Source organism: Neomonachus schauinslandi, chromosome 13 (assembly GCF_002201575.2).
Source record: "Neomonachus schauinslandi chromosome 13, ASM220157v2, whole genome shotgun sequence".
NCBI classification, from domain to species: domain Eukaryota; kingdom Metazoa; phylum Chordata; class Mammalia; order Carnivora; family Phocidae; genus Neomonachus; species Neomonachus schauinslandi.
In genome coordinates this window covers 81,035,681-81,053,941 of record NC_058415.1, presented here as the reverse complement: position 1 = coordinate 81,053,941, position 18,261 = coordinate 81,035,681, and the positions used below count along the sequence as shown (strand labels likewise).

Sequence of the window (18,261 nt, the reverse complement as noted above, 5' to 3'; positions counted from 1 at the left end):
GGGAGGCAGGGCCTCAGAAGACTCCTGTGGGCACCACTGTTTAGGCAAGGGACAGGTGGGGTGGGGGGTGGGGGAGGGACCAGCACAGGCCAACAAGAAGGGGCTTGAGACGTAGAAGGGATATCAGGAGAGGAAGTACCTTGAGTGCCAAGGAAGACGTGCTTGGAGAAGGAGCAGGCAGGGATCAGCAGTGGCAAATGCCACTGAGCTGTCACACGAGACCAGAACTGAAATTGTCCACTGTGCTTCGTGATCATCGAGGATGATCTTCATGGGAGTGAGGGGGCTGGGGCCACAGCGTGGTGGCCCGAGCCAGAGCGCGGGAGGAAGGGGAGGGAACGAGAGTAGAGCTGTGAAGCAGGGTGAGGCTGGAGTCCGGGCACTCAGTAGACACCCGGGTTCCTGCCACCAGATACTCAGAGTGGGGAGCAGATGGTAAGAAGGAGTACCTCTGGGACCCTCTCCATCTCATCTTCCAAATTACTTTGTGGCAGGTGAATGTATAAAAAGAACACACAGAACACGCCTGTAAGCTTTGGAGCAGAATAACAAAATGGTCATCCCAAACGCCACCTCCCTACCCAAGCTCGCTTGCTAGCTACCGTGCTTATCCCCATCCCACTTTCCTACCCACTCCCAGGGTCACAGTGTCTGGAATTTTATGTTTATCATTCCCCCTGCCTTAAAAAATACTTTTCTTATGCACGAATGTATCCCTAACAATATATATTGTTTTGTTTTGCTTGGTTTTGAGCTTTATAAAAACGCTACTATAAAGTATATGGTCTTTTTCAACATTCTTTTCCACCACATGTTGAGGTGGGTTGTTGGGACCCATTTCATTTGCACTGCTATCTAGGCCAATATCAACACACACGATTTGTTTGGGTTGTTTCTTGTCCTCCATCCAAGACTGTGGCAGGAAAGCAACAGGCCGATGGAACAAAGAAGGGAGGGGAGAGGCAGGGGGGCAGCGACTCTGATGGATGGGTCTAGATCTAGAGATCCGTCCTTAGGCCCTTGGACCCCAGACTCTGGTTCCCAGGTAGGATGTCTGTCCAGCTCAGCCATCAGGTAGGTAGCTTACGGCATTAGAAAGGGTAAGTGGGGAGAACTTAGAGATAGGACCAGAGAAAACAAGTCCGATCCCAAGCCATCAAAAGGTTAGGGCAAAGGAGACCGTTGCAACGTGGAGACATCCAGGGGTCATCCCAGGGGACCGTGTGGCTGCATCTGTTTGACGGTGACGGCTATTCCAGGAGAGTCATGCGGGCCCGGCATGCACAGCCAAGCCACGGAGCCCTGGCACGGTGAGGGCGCAGGGGGTAGTGCCAGGGTGGCGGCTTTGCTGCTTGTCTTGCTGCGGACAGGCTGCATGGGCAGCCACTGGGGTGGAACCAGGGGTGCAAGCTGTGGGGAACTGGAGGGCAGACAGGAAGGGAGCCACTGGTTTGGACAGATGACGTCTAGCAGATGGAACCGCAGGCCCGTGTCTGTTTTCCTTTGCTTGACCACACTAACTGCTTCCAGGCCTGGGGACAGGGGATGAGCACCGGACTGGAAGCAACGCTCCAAGGAGGAGCTCTTCCCCTTCGCAGCTGTGTGATCTTGGGCAAAGTCCTTCACTACCCTGGGCCTCTGTTTCTTTCCCTGGGAATCACCCACACTTACTTCCCCAGCTGCCTTCTTAGGAGCAGCATGAGACACTGTAGGTACAAAGCTTCGACGAGGAGTAAAGTGTTAGATGTTTGAAATTGGGTTTACCATACATTTCAGATTCACGGTGATCGACAAAATACTAGGTTTTTTCCCCTTGGAGTCCTCTCTTACTTTCTTTATCCTCATCACTTGGTAAAACACTTGTTAGTTTGGGTCTCAGATACCCGAAGTAACTTGAAACCCGAAGATTGAAGGAAATGGTATGGTTCTGCTATGGAGTTGCTGTGTGACCTTACCTAAGTCACTTAACTTCTCTGTGCCTGTTTCCTCAGCCTCCTCCCAGGGCCGTTGTCCGTCACACGTGAGATGAAGAGGCAAACTATAACGTTCTGTGCACGTACAAGAAATGATTTCTTTGTCGTGGAGCCCCCTTCGCCTGTAGCCTGGGCCGGGCCCACGTTGCTGCATTCCGGGACATAAACTCCAGCCAGCGACATTACGTTTATCTCAAACATGTGATTGTGACCCCTTTCCAATCATAGCCACAATAACTGCTTGGGAAATTGTGGTGGCCTGGAGCAGCTGCTGGCGCGGCTCAGGCTGTGGGCAGCTTTCCTGTAATCTGTTGCCTAGGAACGTCCCCCCCCCCAACCCCATCGTGCAGCCAGCCCCCCACGACACGTCCTCACGGCCCTCAAGAAGGGCAGCGGTGTGACCCTGGCTTCGGCAGTCAGGTCCATGTGGGGGTAGATGATTCATGTGGCAGAAAAACACACGCAAAGGAAAGGTTTCCCAGCTCAGCTTTCAAGAACATTCTTTCCCAGTTCTGTTGCTCCGTCTCTATCTTCCTTTAGCGCTGTGTCTCATTCTCTCCTTGGCTCCTGATCCTTTCCCTTAGATGTCTGGAGGAGACACCTTTCCTGAAGCCTAAAGTGCTTCTCTTTCTTCTTTGTTCTTTTGATCTCCTGCTCCCCTTTAGCCCCAGACGCCCCCTGGGAAGGAGATGAAGAAGCAGCTTTGTGGCCACGCGAGGGCTTGGGTTTCGCTCTCAGAGGCCCTGGGTTTGAGCTAATACCAGCTCCTTCCAGCCACGCGAGCTGGTGAGCTTGCCAGTTAACCTTTCTTCGCTTCCGTTTCCTTATCTGTCCTGCCACACACAGCAGCTCCTGTGTCTTAGACACAGTTTGTGCTTTCCCGAGCCTGCCCATTTGTCCTCCTCTGTCTTGGCCTGGCAGGCTCGCTCTCTAGTCTCACTGTTTTTTGGAATTCAGTGCTTCCACCAAGGTGCTGCTTAAATCCCTCCTTCTCTGTAAAGCCTTCCTTGACCACTTCTGATACATAAGCTTTTTTCTTCCTTAGGGATATTCCCTGGGCACGCACTGAGACAAGCCCCGAGCTAGCTGTGGGGCAGGTGGCCATGGGTAAGGCACGGTCCCTGCCCCAAGAGGGGCGCAGATTATGGGGAAGACTGGCACCTGGGGATCACAACTGCTTGTCCTAAATGATGGAGAAGGGCCTCTACAGGGTGCTGCAAGAGCACAGAGAAGGGAGTAATTAACTTTGCCTGACCCAGTCAGGGAGGGCTTCCCAGAGGAGGAGCTGTTTTAGCCAGAGCTTCAGGGATGAAGCAGAATTTGCCAAGCAGAAAGGGGTGAGGGACCTCCATCATGGTCTGCTTTCCCTGCCCCCTTCCTGGCTGCCGCTTCTGTGCCCCTCCTTCTGAACCTTCAGTGCTGGAGATTCCCAGCACTCAGTGCTTGGAAAGTTCCCTTATCTACAATCACTCCCTCAGTGTTCTCACTTAGCCCCGTGGCTAGTATATCCAGCTGCCTCCTTCCATTTTCTATTCAGATATCTAGTGGGACTCTCACGCTCAACATGTCCAAAATCAAACTCTTGATTTCCCTCCCACACCTAGTTTGCCATTGTTTTCCTATTTCAGTAAATGCACAGCGTTCTATCAGTTATGCAAAGTGAAAACCTGAGCCATTCTTTCTTCTTTTTGCCTCCTTCCTGGGTCTGCTACATAAGCCAGTCTTGCAAATAGACTTTAAAATACATCCTAACCAGCTCCGCTGCTACCGTCCAAGTCTAGGCAGCCATCACCTTGCATTTGTACCACCGCAATAGCCTCCTAATTGATGCCCCATTTCCCACCCTTGCTGCTGATGGCCTATTTTTCTCACTGTAGCCAAAGTGATTCTTTTAGAACATGTCAGATCCAATTACTTCCCTTGTGCAAACTCTCCAATGGCTTTCTCATTGCACTTAAAATCCTGGCTCCTTACCATGGCCTAAAAGATGCTACATGATCAGTTCCTCGTCTTCCTATCTGACCTCATCTCCTACCATTCTCCCTCTTGCTCACCCTTTGCGGTTGTTGGAAAGTGACCTGGGTTCTTGCTGTTCCCTCTGCCTGGAATGCTCTTCCTTAGCTCTTCAAATGACTTATCAACTCACTTCAATCAGTCCTGATTCATGCATCACCTCCTGGGACTTTTGCTTCTGGTCATGATGGAATAACAAATCTGGACTAGAAGTCCTGCTGAAAACAACTAGAATACTAGACAAAATATATGAAATAAGTGGTTTTCCGATTTTGGACAACAGGCAGCTCAGCACTGTGATCCCTGAGGAAGTGGGGAGTGGAACCAAGGTTGAATCCTATGGTTGCCACAACTCCAGGACATGGACACAGGGAAGGGGAACCCAAGAGCTGTGACCTCAATGAGCTGCAGAGATGGAGATCAAAGTTTGGGAAAGCTGAGGCGGCTGAAATTCTGTGTGCAGAATTCTGAAACGGAGGGAGCTGAGCTGGAAAAGAGCTCCAGAGCCTGCAGAGATCCCTGTGTCATTGCTGAGTGTTAGGCCATCCCGGTGTGAGTGTTGGTCCATACAGTTGGGCAAAGAGAGACCGGTGAACTGATAATCTGAACAACTCCCAGGCTCACACAGAGCAGGGAGAGATGTTCATGCTCTGAGTAGCCAGTGTGGATAGTCCTTGGTGGTCACTGGGAGCATTCAGTGGAGGTTCCAGAGAAGTTATGCCTTAATGGACTGAATCTTCCCTGGAATGAAAGTTACTCTAGACCCAACTGAGTGGAGCTTAAACAGTAGGCCTTGGAGGTATCAAATTAATCTGCAAATAACTTAACTGCCAGAAAAGCCTACCCCCCTTTTAAAAGAAAACAAAATCCAGACACTCAGCATTATAACATTCACAATGTCCAGCATCCAGCATCCAGACATTCCACAGAGCAGGTAAGGTAACCCATACTAAGGGGGGAGATCAATACAGACTGAGAATTATCAGAAGTGATGAAACTAGTAGGAAAAAGATGTTAAAACAGCTATTATAACTATGCACAAGATTTTATTTTTTTTTTAATTTTTTTTTTATGCACAAGATTTTAAAGGAAAATATGAGCTTAATGAAGAGAGATGGAAGCTATTAAAAGAACCAAATGGAACTTCTAGAGAAGAAAATACAAAATCTGAGATGAAAATTTCACTGAATGAGATTAGCAGATTAGACACTGCAGGAGAAATGATCAGTGAACTTGAAGACATAGCAATAGAACCTATCCAAAATGAAACAGAGAGAAGAGAAAATGACAGGAAAAATAAGTGAACAGACCCTCACTGATCTATGGTACAAAATCCAGTATTTTAACATATGTGTAATTGCAGCTCCCTAAGTAGAAGAGACAAGGAAAATACAGAAAGATATTTGCAGAAATGGCTCCAAGTTTCCAAATTTGATAAAAACTAGAAATCTGCAATCCCAGAAGCCTAAGAAACTCCAAGGAGGACACACACACACACATACACACACACACACACCAAAGCTTATCATAATCAAATTGTGGAAAACCAGTGATGATAAAAAAAAAAAAATCTTAAAAGCAGCTAAAGAGAAAAGATACATTATGTTCAGAAGAGCAAAGAATAATGAAAAAGGTATTCTCATCAGAAACTGTGGAAGCCAGAAGACAATGGGATGGCAAGGCCTTCCCTGGTCATCGTTCTAAACCACCAACCCTCCCCGCCATCCACCATATCACACTCTTTGTGGCCTTAATTATTAACTTACTGTGATCTCTCTCTTCACTAGAATGTAAGCTCCAAGAAGGCAGGATATTAAAACATCATTTATCTTGTTCACTGCTTTATCCCCAGTGCCCAGAACAGTACCTAGTTATTTAGTAGGTGCTCAATAAATATTTCATCAATAAAGTTGTCTTCCAGGCAGAAGAGTATAAAGGCAGAGAGCAGTAAAGCATTCTCGAACTATTAATAGTTTAGCACAGTTACAGCCCAAGATGTGCAGGGGGAGCAAATAAAGCTGGAGTGTGAGATCAATGTCAAGTCAAAGAGGAATTTGTAGGACATGTCGTGGAACTGGGGCTTCATTCTTCAGGCAGGGATGTTAGGCAGAGGAATGCTAATACTCTACATTTTAGAAAAATTACTCTGGCAGCCCCTTGTGCCAGATGAACTAGAGGGGTGAGTTGGAGAGCAAGAAACAAATAGGGAGGCTATTAAATTAGTCCAGGTGAAAGCTGGTGCAGACCCAATGGAGGCTAGGAGCAGTGAGGATGGGCCAGTTCTGGAAAGCTCTTTAGGAGATAGGATGTACAAGAGATACATTGAGCAGGAGTTGGTGAGCAGCTAGACATGAAAGATGAAGGAGAGAGTTTTGACTTATGTAACTGGGTGGATAAGGAATACAGGAGACAAAGTCGATTTTAGAGAAAGATGGTGTATTAATGATCTATTGCGGTGTAACAAATTTCCCCAAAACTTAGCAGCTTAAACTTACAAACATTTATTATCTCTCAGTTTGTGTGGATCAGGAACCGAGGCTTAGGGGACTCCCTCTTGTTCAGTCTCTCACAAGGCTGCAATCAACATGATGGCCAGGACTATAGTCACCTCAAGGCCCCACTGGGGAAGGAGCCTGAGGATAGGCCTCAGGCCCCCCTGGCTGTTGGCTGGAGACATCATCAGTTCCTTGTCGCCTGGACCTCCAGAGGGCAGTCCACAACATAGCAGCTGGCTTCCCTCAGAGTGTGTGAACAAGAGAGCAGGAGAAGGTATTCCAGGATGGAAGCCACAGTCTTTTTATAATCTAATATTGGAAGTGACATCCCATCATTTCTGTCCTCTGCTGTTTTTAGGAACAAGTCACTAGGTGCAGCTCACATGCAAGGGGAGGGAATTACATAAGCACGTGACTACCAGGAGGTGGGGATCATTGAGACCATTTTAGAGGCTAGTGAGTTTGGATTGTGATAGTGTGTTTGGATATGCTAAATTTGAGGACCCAACCTCCCAGTTGGGATTACTATGGATGCAGATGGATGTGTAGTTCTAGGGCTCAAGAGAGAATCTCCTCTCATTGGAAGGTAGCTTGGAGCCTTGGCATGAGTTTACGAGTAATGGCCCAGGGCCGTTTTCTTCCCAACTTGTTTTGGAAGCTTCTAGAAGGGCCGAAGGACAGATAACTTGGAATCCCCAGAATGCCTCTGGAGCAGGAGGTGTGCAACACATAATTGCTGACTCAAGTACTTGTATGGGGCAGAGTATCATGTGATTGAAAAGTTCTCCCCCTCCCATCTCTCCCCCCTTTTGACAATTCCTGCTGTGCCATCAAACTGGGGAGAGGTTTTCCCCTCTCTAAGCTGCAGGTTTGTGATCTGCATAAAGGGATTGTTAGACTAGATTAATAGTTTTTCAAAAAAATATAAAGCTTTTTTTTCCTCTGGGGAACCCAGTATATGAAATAGGTAAAAGTAATTTGATCTGGCCTCCCCAGTGCTTCCCCAGAAAAGAAGCCCATTTTGAAAAACACTGGACCAAATAAATTCCTGATTTTTTGCCAGCTCTAACATGCCAGAGTTTCATGACAAGATCAACTCTAAGCTCCTCTCAGACCTGTTATTCTGTTTGTTGAGATCCCTTGGTGCTACATATTTCATTGAACTTTTGAAAAGACAAAAAATTGTATTTCCTTGAACTTGTGAAAAAATATAATAAAGCTGACCTTCATCAAATGCTTACTGTGTTTCAGGCACTGTGCAAAATATTTTACATCGCATTATCTTTATTTGTCCTGTCCCCCTCTACTAGACTGTAAGCTCCAAGAGGACAGGGAGCTTGTCTAGTCCACTGCTGTATTTCTAGAAGCTAGAATAATTCCTGGGATATAGGAAAGCATTCAATAAATATTTTTTGAATGAATGAACTAAGGTCAGTACTAGTCTTATTCCCATTTTACAGATGAGGAAACTGGGGCTTAGAGCTGCTGAGTAACTTGCCTATAGTTACACAAGTTAAAGGCAGAACTAGGATTTGAAATGAGCTCCTCTGGACTCTAAAGCCATTTCATGCCATTTCTCAGTGGTAGGATCAATAGGAACCTGCAAAGGGAGCTAGCCTATATTGGGTACCTCCTATATGATGAGCATAACCCTAGGTACTCTTTGCTTCCATTAGCAGCTAACCCTGCAAATCAGCTATTGTGACTCTCATCTTTCAGATGAGGTATATGAAGCTCAGCGAGGCTAAGCACCACACCTAGAGCGAGAGATGGAAGTAGGATTGGAGCCAAGTCTTTCTGACTCCAAACCATTTCTGTACAAGATCCTACATATTCAGTTACATGCACCAAAGTTTAGGTTCTGGAAAATACCACACCATTGGTGGGGGCAGGTCAATACGGCTGGTGAGATTTTGCCTTCTCTGGCTTTCCTGTAGCTTTATTTTCATGAAACCACTGTGCATTGAACTGAAAGCGTCCACCAGGCTGAGAAAGAGTGAGTCCAAGCTTCTGAGATGGAGCAAAAAGCAGTTGATGACTAAGGATGACAAACGTGGGCCGCATAGCCCGCTGCTCTCTGTAGCCTCATCAACACCACTTGCCTCAGCCCAGGTCTGAAGTTAGACTGATGATGTCACCAGAGTCTCTTAAAGGGCTCATCACTCACAGCCACTTGTCATATATTATTCAGCGCATCTGTAACGCATGTAACATTTTCTACCAAATTTCCATTCCTTTCTTTTCGTGACCAGGGAAAGAAAAATAGAGTCAGGATGACTCTATTTTTTTCTTTTTCCAACTCCTCATCCTTACTGCCTTTCACTGAAGAATAACCTCATCTTGAGTTACCCCCGAAAATGGTCATTCAGGCTCTGGTTTCATTAATAAGGATGAAACTACAGTTTCATAATTATCATCTAACTAATGCACATTCTATATAGACAAGTAAATGGATTTCCCCCCATCTTTTCTTCTGGTGTCCACAGAGATGGGGACACAGCTGTCGCTTTTTCTTTCTCTCTCTGTTATTCTCCATCTTATTTTTTTGAAACTTTGGGACTGTATCAATTCTGTTAGAAGCTTTCTACCTTCTCACCTCCTATAGAGTTAATGAGAGTCCCCCCCGAGAATCTGACGTCCTCATGGTTCGAGTGTGAATCTAATTAGAACCTGGGATCTCAAGGATCAGGAGGAGTCATGTAGGGGAAGGGTTGTTTCAGGCAGAGGGAATGAGATGCCAGGGTGGCTCACCCCATCCTAGGGCTTGTGAGGAACTGAAAGAGGCCAGAAGACAAAGCTTCCCCTGAAGCAGCACTCTGGACGGAAGGGCAGGCGTCAAGGACAAATGGTGTTGGAGTTAGCCTGGGGTGTGAGCCAAGGCAGTGACACAGTGCTCCACACCCAGAAGGGCTTGGTGCCTGTTTTAATGCTCTGTTGTCACCATCGTGAAATTGTCAATACTTTTTGAACAAGGGGACCCATGTTTCTGTCTTGCGCTGGATCCCACAAATGGTGAGGGGCCAGTCTTTGGGGAAATCCACTGGCCTGAGACTCAGTTTCTCCTTTTGTAAAATCGAGAGCAGATCCCTCCTTCAAATACACTGTCATGAGGATTAAATGAGATTATGAATAATCGGTGCATTGTATAGTAAATGGTGCCTAATAAATATTCCCTTCTCCTTAGCTAAGAAGGTCTATCAGAATCACCGGAGAGGGAGGGGCAGGGACCTTGGTTTTCAAAATTCACTTGCCTGTGTTCCCCTCTGACAGATTCTGACTTCCAGGTGTGGGTTGGGGGAGGGGTGGTGGTTAGGGCCCCTTCAGTGATACCGATGTACACCTGAGCTTAAGAAAAGTAGCCTTGGGTTTTCAGAGATCTAGCTAAGAAGCAGCTTAATAGAGAAGAGCAGATGGAGGGGGAGAAATTGATGGACCACAGCTGATCCTTAACATAATAAAAAACCTGTTAAGGAAAAAAGAGGTCACTGATAATGCTGAAATGCGCCATGAGAACTCGTCCCATTATCAAGGTTCCTATAAAATGTTCCGCTGTCCATTTGGCCTAAGAAGTACACCCCGAGGAAGAGGCGCTGTGGACAGGAGAAGCCAGGGTCAAGGCCCAGGGTGGGGGTCAGGTTTGGATTTATCGTCACCTTAATGACCCTAATACCATACTCGATTCCTGAAAAGAAATTGTAGCTAGAGGGAGTAATCCTGAATTATGTTTATCCCACCCAGATTTTAGGCTTTGACATTCTTCTAATGAAAAACCTGAAGCCTATCCTACTTGAAGTAAATGCGAATCCCAGCATGAGAATCGAACATGAGCAAGAAGTAAGTACTTTGAATATCTCCTTGAATAAATTGCCCAACTGCTGCATGTGGTCACTCTCATGTTGCTCACTTGGCTAAACAAGATTCAACATTCTCAAATTGGCACAGCAAACTTCTGCCCAAGTCTAAATAATTTCAGTTTGGTTGAGCTCTGAGCAGAGTCTATAAATATAAGACCTATCCGACCCATGGTAACTTCCCAGCATGCCATTCTTCCAATTTTTAAGGTCTGCGGATATAGGAACAGCTGAGCCTTTCCATCAGTTTTGACATGAACTAATTAGTTAGCCTCAGGAGATGAGCTAATTGAAATGCTATGAATATGATTTAGCCATGTCGACATACTTGAATCACTAAGATAAATAGTACATTTAACAGTGGTTATATTTTTCCTCCCCCCTTAAAAAAAAACACACACACATAAAAAAGACTGGAAGGAAATACACCAAATACTAATATTGGGTTTTTGGGGGACTATGTAGATTCTTTTAATTTTCTTAGCCCCTTCTATATTTCCAAATTTTCTACAAGCATGTATGATTTTGATGATTAGATTAACATAGTGCTCTTTATGTATGTATTTCCTCTTTATGTCTTTTGTCGATTTGTTAAAGGAAATTGCCATTGTACAAATAGCATGAAGGAGCCTTTAAAAATTCTCTTCTATAGATTCATATAAGCAAAACCTAACTAACAGTACAGCCAATGAGCTGGTGCTGATAGTCGCTTGGTACCAAGTCACTCCCTCCACTGAAACACAGAATCCTACCCATTCAAGCTTTCTCCAGGGGTGTTTGAAAATGTCCCCAGCCTTGTCGATGAGGAAGTGAAGGTGGCCGTGATCAGAGACACGCTGCGCCTCATGGACCCACTCAAGAACAAAAGAGAGAACCAGTAAGTATTTTTTTATATCATTCATTTCTATCAACTCTGCTCCCCATGTCTTAGCCATTTGGTTCTTAGGACATCGTAACATTGTGAGATGAACATATTAAACCAGCTAATCCATCATATTTTCATTTATGGATATCAGCCTCCAAATATAGTGACTTAAAATCAGGAGATGGATGTATATATGAATCCGACGTTTGGGATTCAGCTGATGAATTTTTAGCTGATTGTTACTTGAATCTAGGGAGTCTCTTCCACAAACCCACTCCGCCCCACCCCCCGAGATGGGATCTCCTCTCACCCACTATTGGTGACATAGTGCTTCTCTTGGAAATGCTCAAGCCTAGGGAGAGAGCAAAACAAAGCCAAGGAGAGGACCACAGGCCACTTGGATGTGATAAAGATCATTTCCTTTTTACCTTCTTCGTGATGCTTATACTCTTGCATTATAAGCTTTTTGTTTCAACGTTCGCAGAGCCAATTCAAGGAAATTCCAGAAGTTCTATCATCTTTACAGCAGTATAATTCTCTCTGTCCCACCCACCCCGGGGCAGGTTACCCTGGCCGGGATGCTGGTGGGAGTGGGTGCCCTGCCCCTCCCTCCATGGAATCACCCCTGAAATGAGCGGCATCTCATTTGGGTATTTTGTTTGTTTTGTTTTTGTCAAATTCCTAGCTCTCACAAAGTATGGGTTAAGTAAATATCGTTATGCTTGTTTGAGGCAGAAAAATCAAAGACAGGCATTTCAAATAGCACTCTTCGTACCCCCGGCAAATCAGATTGACCTAAACGCTCGCAGACAAATAAAGCCCTCCTTGTCAGCACGGTCCAAGACTGCAGGGAACACTGGCTTCCCCTTCCTGAGCAAGGGGTGTTCTGCAGGTCCTCCACCTCACGAACTGGGCTCACGCCAGAGATACTGTTAGAATATTCTGCAGTGGTGCTTCTCCCTGGCTTGCGCACTAGAACCATCATAAACACCAGTATGAGGGCCCCCACTTCTAGAGACACTGATTTTAATTAGCCTGAACTGGAGGCCTGGCCACATAAGTCTTCCAGGTTCCCTAGGGGATCCTACCGAGCAGCCGAGTTGAGTGCCGCTGCCTGGCAGGAAGTGTCACTCTGTAGGAGTGTTTGTCTTATTCTGAGTCCGGCTGGACGGTGGCTGCTCGCTTGAGCGCCCCTCCGGAGCGTTCTTCACCGCGTGAGGCACAGAGTGCGGCTGCTGGCAAGACTTGGCTGAGAACGTTCACCTGCAGCCCGTCGGGCCAGTCCTGCCAGGCGTGGCTCCCACCGATTAGAGCTGCAAAGTGGCGTCCCATCAGGTCCCCCGCATGCTCGGTGTGGCTCACACGCCACGGCAACTGGGAGCGCGACCACTCGTCCGGGCACGCAACGGCTTTCTTCCGCCAGCCCTAAGGGGAGGCAGCAGACGGAGGGCAGTTTGGTCAGGTTCATGGCAATAAAACTCATTCCTTGAAAATCTACTCTCCGAGGGTTACTGATCTCCCTGATAGAGATGAGGTCTCGAGAGACTGACTGTACGGCACTCTGGGGGGGCTTGGGGGGCTGTCCATGTCAGTGTGGCAAGCTAGTACAGATCTTTAAAGATGACCTTGACACATGAGCGCTCCAGTTGTGTTGGTGGGAACAAATTCGAAGGCCGTTGTGTGGCCACCAAAAATAGGAAGAGATAGAAGAGGATCACTGTATTTTCACGCTAAATGGTACCGGAACATGATTAGCTTTCTTTTTCTTGGTTTAGGTGTTTTGCTTTACCTACACCTGGCATTCTGGATCATCTCTGTGAGCTGTAGATCTAAAACTGAATAGCGAGGGGGCACAGGACCACAGGAAGAATGGGAAAGACATTTACAACTTACCAATCATAAGTAGCAGAAGCTGGTTTTAACTGAAGCATGGGCTTTTTTTTTTTTTTATTGATAACCAGGAACAGTTAAAACTTCTAGAACCTGACCTCGATTCTAATATAAAACCCTTCTAGCTCCCCCTTTTCTTACCTATAAGGGTGCATATTAGTAGCCAAATGTCATTTACTGATAATTTTCCTAAATTTCACCTTAAAAAACTCCCAACAATGATTGTCTACGAAAGTACTTTGTAATCTGTAAAGTGCATTTATATGTAAAGAATTATTATTACCATTTTGGTAACTGTATCATGCAGATAAAAAGGCTAAAATTATCCTCAACTCCTCTGTGTAGAAATGTTTCAGAATCACTTGAAAAAGCAATGTATTTAGGCCCACAGAAAATGCCCAGTATTGTAGTGCTGAATCATATGTATCCAAAGCTGAGGCCATGTCATTCCAGCTGCAGAAAACAACATCACATAGACTTCTGGGTTGGGAGGTAGCTTTAGAAACCAGAGTGTTTTGTGTTTAAATAGGATCTGACCTAAAGCTTTAAAAACAAATGAAACCCTAGCCTTTCGCTACAACTCTTTAGCAAAAGAGAGTCTGAAGTGTCCCTCATTAATTCCTTCTTGAGTACAGATTGTCAGCAAGACCAGTGAGGTGAGTCTTCACTATCCCCATATAGATTGAAGAAAAATGGTAGATAGATGTCCTGACCTCTTCATGCCTCTGAACTTCCTCGGGAAGGTATGGAGGGGGATTGTGTCCATGTGTGAAGCATCTTCACACACCTCGGGGGCTTATGGGCTGGGTTCAGTTTCCTGGTGGGACTGAAAGCAGTCCCCATGCCTTCCAGGGGAACAAGAAATTGTGACTGTTGGTACCTATCTTGGCAAGCTGGAGCCTCGCTCAAAGACACCAGATTCAAATTCTGACCTCAGGGATGTTGTGGAGCTGTGTGAGCCTTGGTGTCCTTTTCTATGAAATGGCATTTAAATGAAACAGGAAACCTATCGATAAATAGTAGCCACTTAAATGCTTAGTTCACTACTCAACAATAAAAGTCTCTACTAGAGTATGAGGAAACAAAATTAAAGCTTAGCTATCATATCTTTTCTGGTATACTTAAAGCAGAATTTTGAGTTGAAAACCAGTGACATCCTAAAACTGAAGCTGCTGGGTCACTGTGGACTAGAATTGACATTGGAGCTGGTTGCCAATGGAACATTCTGTTTCCAAGTAGCAAGATGTCACTGGCCCGGGCATATTTCTTTGTGGATTAGGAGAAAATAGCTTTGGCCCCTGAAGGAATAAAATAGCTGTCATACGAGAACTCTTTTGAACTATGATACATTTTATAATATCTAGTGACTCTGATTTACATAGTAGGGTTTTTTTGGAGGCACTGAAGGGACATGGGAAAGGGGAGGCTAATGGGTTGGGACTCTGGAAACATCATATATCTGTACACACACATATATGGTGATAAAATTCACATAATATGAAATTAGCTATTTAAATTCCATGGCATTTAGTATATTCACAATGTTATGCAACCACCCTAGTTCCAAAATGTTTTGTCACCCCAGAAGGAAACCCTATACCCATGAAGCAGCCACTCCTCATTCCCACCTCCACCAGGCTACTCTCTGACTCTGGATATACCTATTCTAAATACTTCGTATAAGTAGAATCATACAATACACAGTATTTTTGTCTGGCTTCTTTCACTTAGCGTGTTTTCGAAGTCCACCCATGTTGTAACATGTATCGGTGCTTTATTCCTTTTTATGACCAAATAATATTCCATTATGTGGATATACCATGTTATATTATCCATCTGTCACTTGGTGGACCTTTAGGTGGAAGCAATGAACTGTTTTATATTTTGGCATTCTGTAGATTTCATTTGAGAACAAAGAATCTTTCCTGCTACAAGAAATTTTTAAAAATTCCTGGTTTACTTCAACCCCCTCATTTTATTGAGATAGAAACCATCATGCCAGTCAGCTCCCTGGTTCAAGAATCTCCCTCTGAAGCGTCCTGCAGACGAGCAGCCTATGTCCTGGTGAGGCACTGGGTGCGGCATCAGCCTGGTCTGGGGGATGTTGTTAACCTCCGGTCACTGTACTATGAGCTTGGCCAAGGCGCCCTGTTCTCTGATCTGGTCTCTAACATGGGAATCAAGGTATCTCCTTGGCTGGATTGTCATGGTCATCATATGAAGTGACACCGAGGAGAGAGCCTCATGACATCTGAAGACATTAGACAAATGCTAGTTCTTAGGCCCACCAAGTGGTCAGTCAGGCTTTGAAGTTCTGTTGATGGTGACAGGTAAGTCACCAGCTTCTGAGGCAGTCTATCTGAGGAATGTACCTGATGGTTCTGCACATGTGAATCATACAAGACAAAAACCTAGGCGAAGAAGTCACAAAGCTAGTTAGAGGCAGCATGGGGACCGGATTCTGGGTTCCTGACTTTGACACCAGTGTCCACTTTGCTTTGCCACGTTGCTCCATTGACCTCCAGCTTCGCCTTCCATTCAAAGCTAAGCTTGTTAAGATAAGGAGAAAAAAAAATCAGGAAAATCAATGGAGAGTTTTCCTTTCCTCAAGGGATTTGGGCAGCCTAATCTTTTTTAAAACTCCTATCCAGAGCAGAAGTGAACAAATTGCATTCCCTGATTATTTAAAAAACAAAGTGATTGTTCCATCAACTGATTCATTTTTGGAAGGTCGGTTTGCCCTGGGGAGCCATTTTACTGGTATTTTTCTCCTTTTCCGGAATGTAGGTATTTCTGGTAACCAGGTTCCTTTCTCAGGAAGCATAGCCCTTAGGACCCCTGAGAAGTGTAAGTGAAGCCAGAGACAGGTTTGGAGGAATCGGAGGGGACTTTTTCGATATCGTGCTGCCACGTAGTGCCCAGGAGCTGTGATATAGACGGCCTGGCCCATCTCTTATTCAGAAGCGCCTTTTGTATTTTGGAACACGGCTTATATAAGGCACAGAAGCGCCTTTCCCCACAGCAACATCTCACCGCCCTCTCCCAGTTTCGCTTACTTTCTATCACGGCAACAACCTGGTGGATTAAAAGGGGAGGACTCAGGCTGGTCCGAGCCACTTTTGCCCAGATTCAGAGAGGTTTGTCCTCTGAAGGCTTCACTGGGAGCTCAGGCTTCACTTCTCACCTTGAGTCCAAGCATATCCCTCGGATCCCGCACCATGTTTAGAGCCAATAAATTAAATGAATCCCCAGATTAAGTTGATTCTACATAGAATCTGGGATAAAGGTGGAACATTCTAAGAGGAATGAGACCAAGGAATCTCCCAGTGGCTCAATTTCACAGCTGGGGCTTTGTACCAAGACCAAGGAATGTAACTCTGTCCTGTCCTGGAGAAGAATATCAAAAACACATGAACCAGAGGTCCTCCAAGCCCAGACCGCTGCCACTTAAACTGGCAGTATATCCTACTGAAATCTCTTCAATGGGAGGGAAGAGAGACTCCTAAAATGTCTAGACTAAACATGTCTTCAAGAATGCGGGACGCCATCTTTCTTACCAGAGAGTGCTCTTCTGCAAACAGTCCTTCAGAACAATCATCTAACCGTCCTGACCAATGGCCCATCTTGCTTGCACAGCTGACATTTTGCTGAAATTCTGGGTTTCATTGATTCCTAAGGATTCCTTTGTGGTAAGACCCTACAGATCAGCACACACTGACCCCGAGCCCCTTTGAAGATTTCACGTAAATCAGGAGTCTGGGTCAGAAAGAGACGAATATTTGCATATTTATTGCATGTCATTGACACCATGCAAGGATTAGAGAACCAGCTATTGGCTTTTAGAGTATATACTGACTTACTCTGTGCCAGGGAGAAGTCTGACAAAAGTGAATTAGATCACAGGCCGATGGGAGAGGCAAGACCCACACATACAAATAAATCTGTAAGGTAGAAAGTGCAAAGTGCCCTAAAGGAAAAGACAGATTGCCAAGGGAGAAAACTGTAAGGAAAGATTATTTACTGATAAGAAGAGTTAAAAAAAAAATCTGGCTAGGAGGAGGTGGCATTTGAACTAAGGTTTAAAGATGAGTAATATTTGAAACATACAAATGGAAGGATGTCCTTGGTGGAGGAAACAAAGTCACAGGGCTCTGTTGGGGGAACTTAAGGAGTTCAAATCAGCTGGAGGGGCAGGTGGATGAAGTGGATTCACAGAGAGGAGGTGTTGCTGGGGAAGCAGATGAAGACCCAGACGCCAGAGGGGGATGGCCTTGAATGGCAGGCTAAGAAAATCAAAGCTTGTTCTCAATCCGCGGTATCTGCGAGGCCATTAACTACATAAAATTTTGTGTATCTGTATATTTTTCCTGGAGAGAAGGCCAGGAATTTCATCATGTTTTCAAGCAGTTGAGGACCCCAACAGTCCTATTATCATCAGAGGCCACAGGGAGCTGGAGCAGTTTGTCCAAGGTTGGGGTGTTGCAGCTTTAAGATACATTAAGCCCTCTGTACCTCGAAACGTCCCACATTTTGGATGGCAGTCAGCAAACTAGAAAAATTTGTGTGCATTTTCAAGTAAGAACAGACAGGAAATGGCTAATGATAAGTGCATTATGCTACGGGCAAGAAATAAAACCAGACAACTCTCTTTCATTTGAAAGTGTTTAAACATTAAGTCAGAAGTAACCAGTAAAAGCCTCTTTCGCGTGAAGTTTGTTGAGCAGGAACCATTTCCGAGACTTATGGGGAAGGTGGAATTTCCTGAGCTGAGTGAGAGTGTCATTTCAGAGACTATTAGGCAGGAGCCGAGCCCCTCTGCCAGCAGGCAGGCCCGCTGTCCCTCTCGCCCCAGCTGGGAGCAGATGGGACACTAGACAAGCATATGGCCAGTGAGGCACCATTATGGGGTGGTGCGGAATTCTGCGGGGGCCCTTCCAGAGTCATTCCAGGTAGTGGTGGGGGTAGCAAATGTATTTGGAGATTTCCTTAGGAGTTGCTTCAGTGAGCCTTAAATGTTCATGTGCTTTTAAATGAGGAGTTGTTAGCTTTTTGGAAGGAGGCAGTGTGGCCTGGGTTCAGGAGACTGAGGTTTTGGTACCGGTTCTTCTTGGCCTTGGATAAGTCACTGTACTTTCCCGCACCTGGTTTCCTCATCAGAAATAAAGCCAAGAATG

The 18,261-nt window shown here is 45.6% G+C and overlaps 1 protein-coding gene across 1 annotated transcript in view; it reads left to right on the top strand.

The window, feature by feature from the left end:
* Nucleotides 1–18,261, top strand: part of TTLL11 (tubulin tyrosine ligase like 11) — a 225,994-nt gene that overhangs the window by 91,913 nt on the left and 115,820 nt on the right. Inside the window, exons 5-6 of the mRNA XM_021691507.2 lie at nt 10,220–10,315; nt 11,094–11,209. Coding sequence (XP_021547182.2) covers nt 10,220–10,315; nt 11,094–11,209 — 212 coding nt within the window. The remainder of the gene's footprint in view (nt 1–10,219; nt 10,316–11,093; nt 11,210–18,261) is intronic.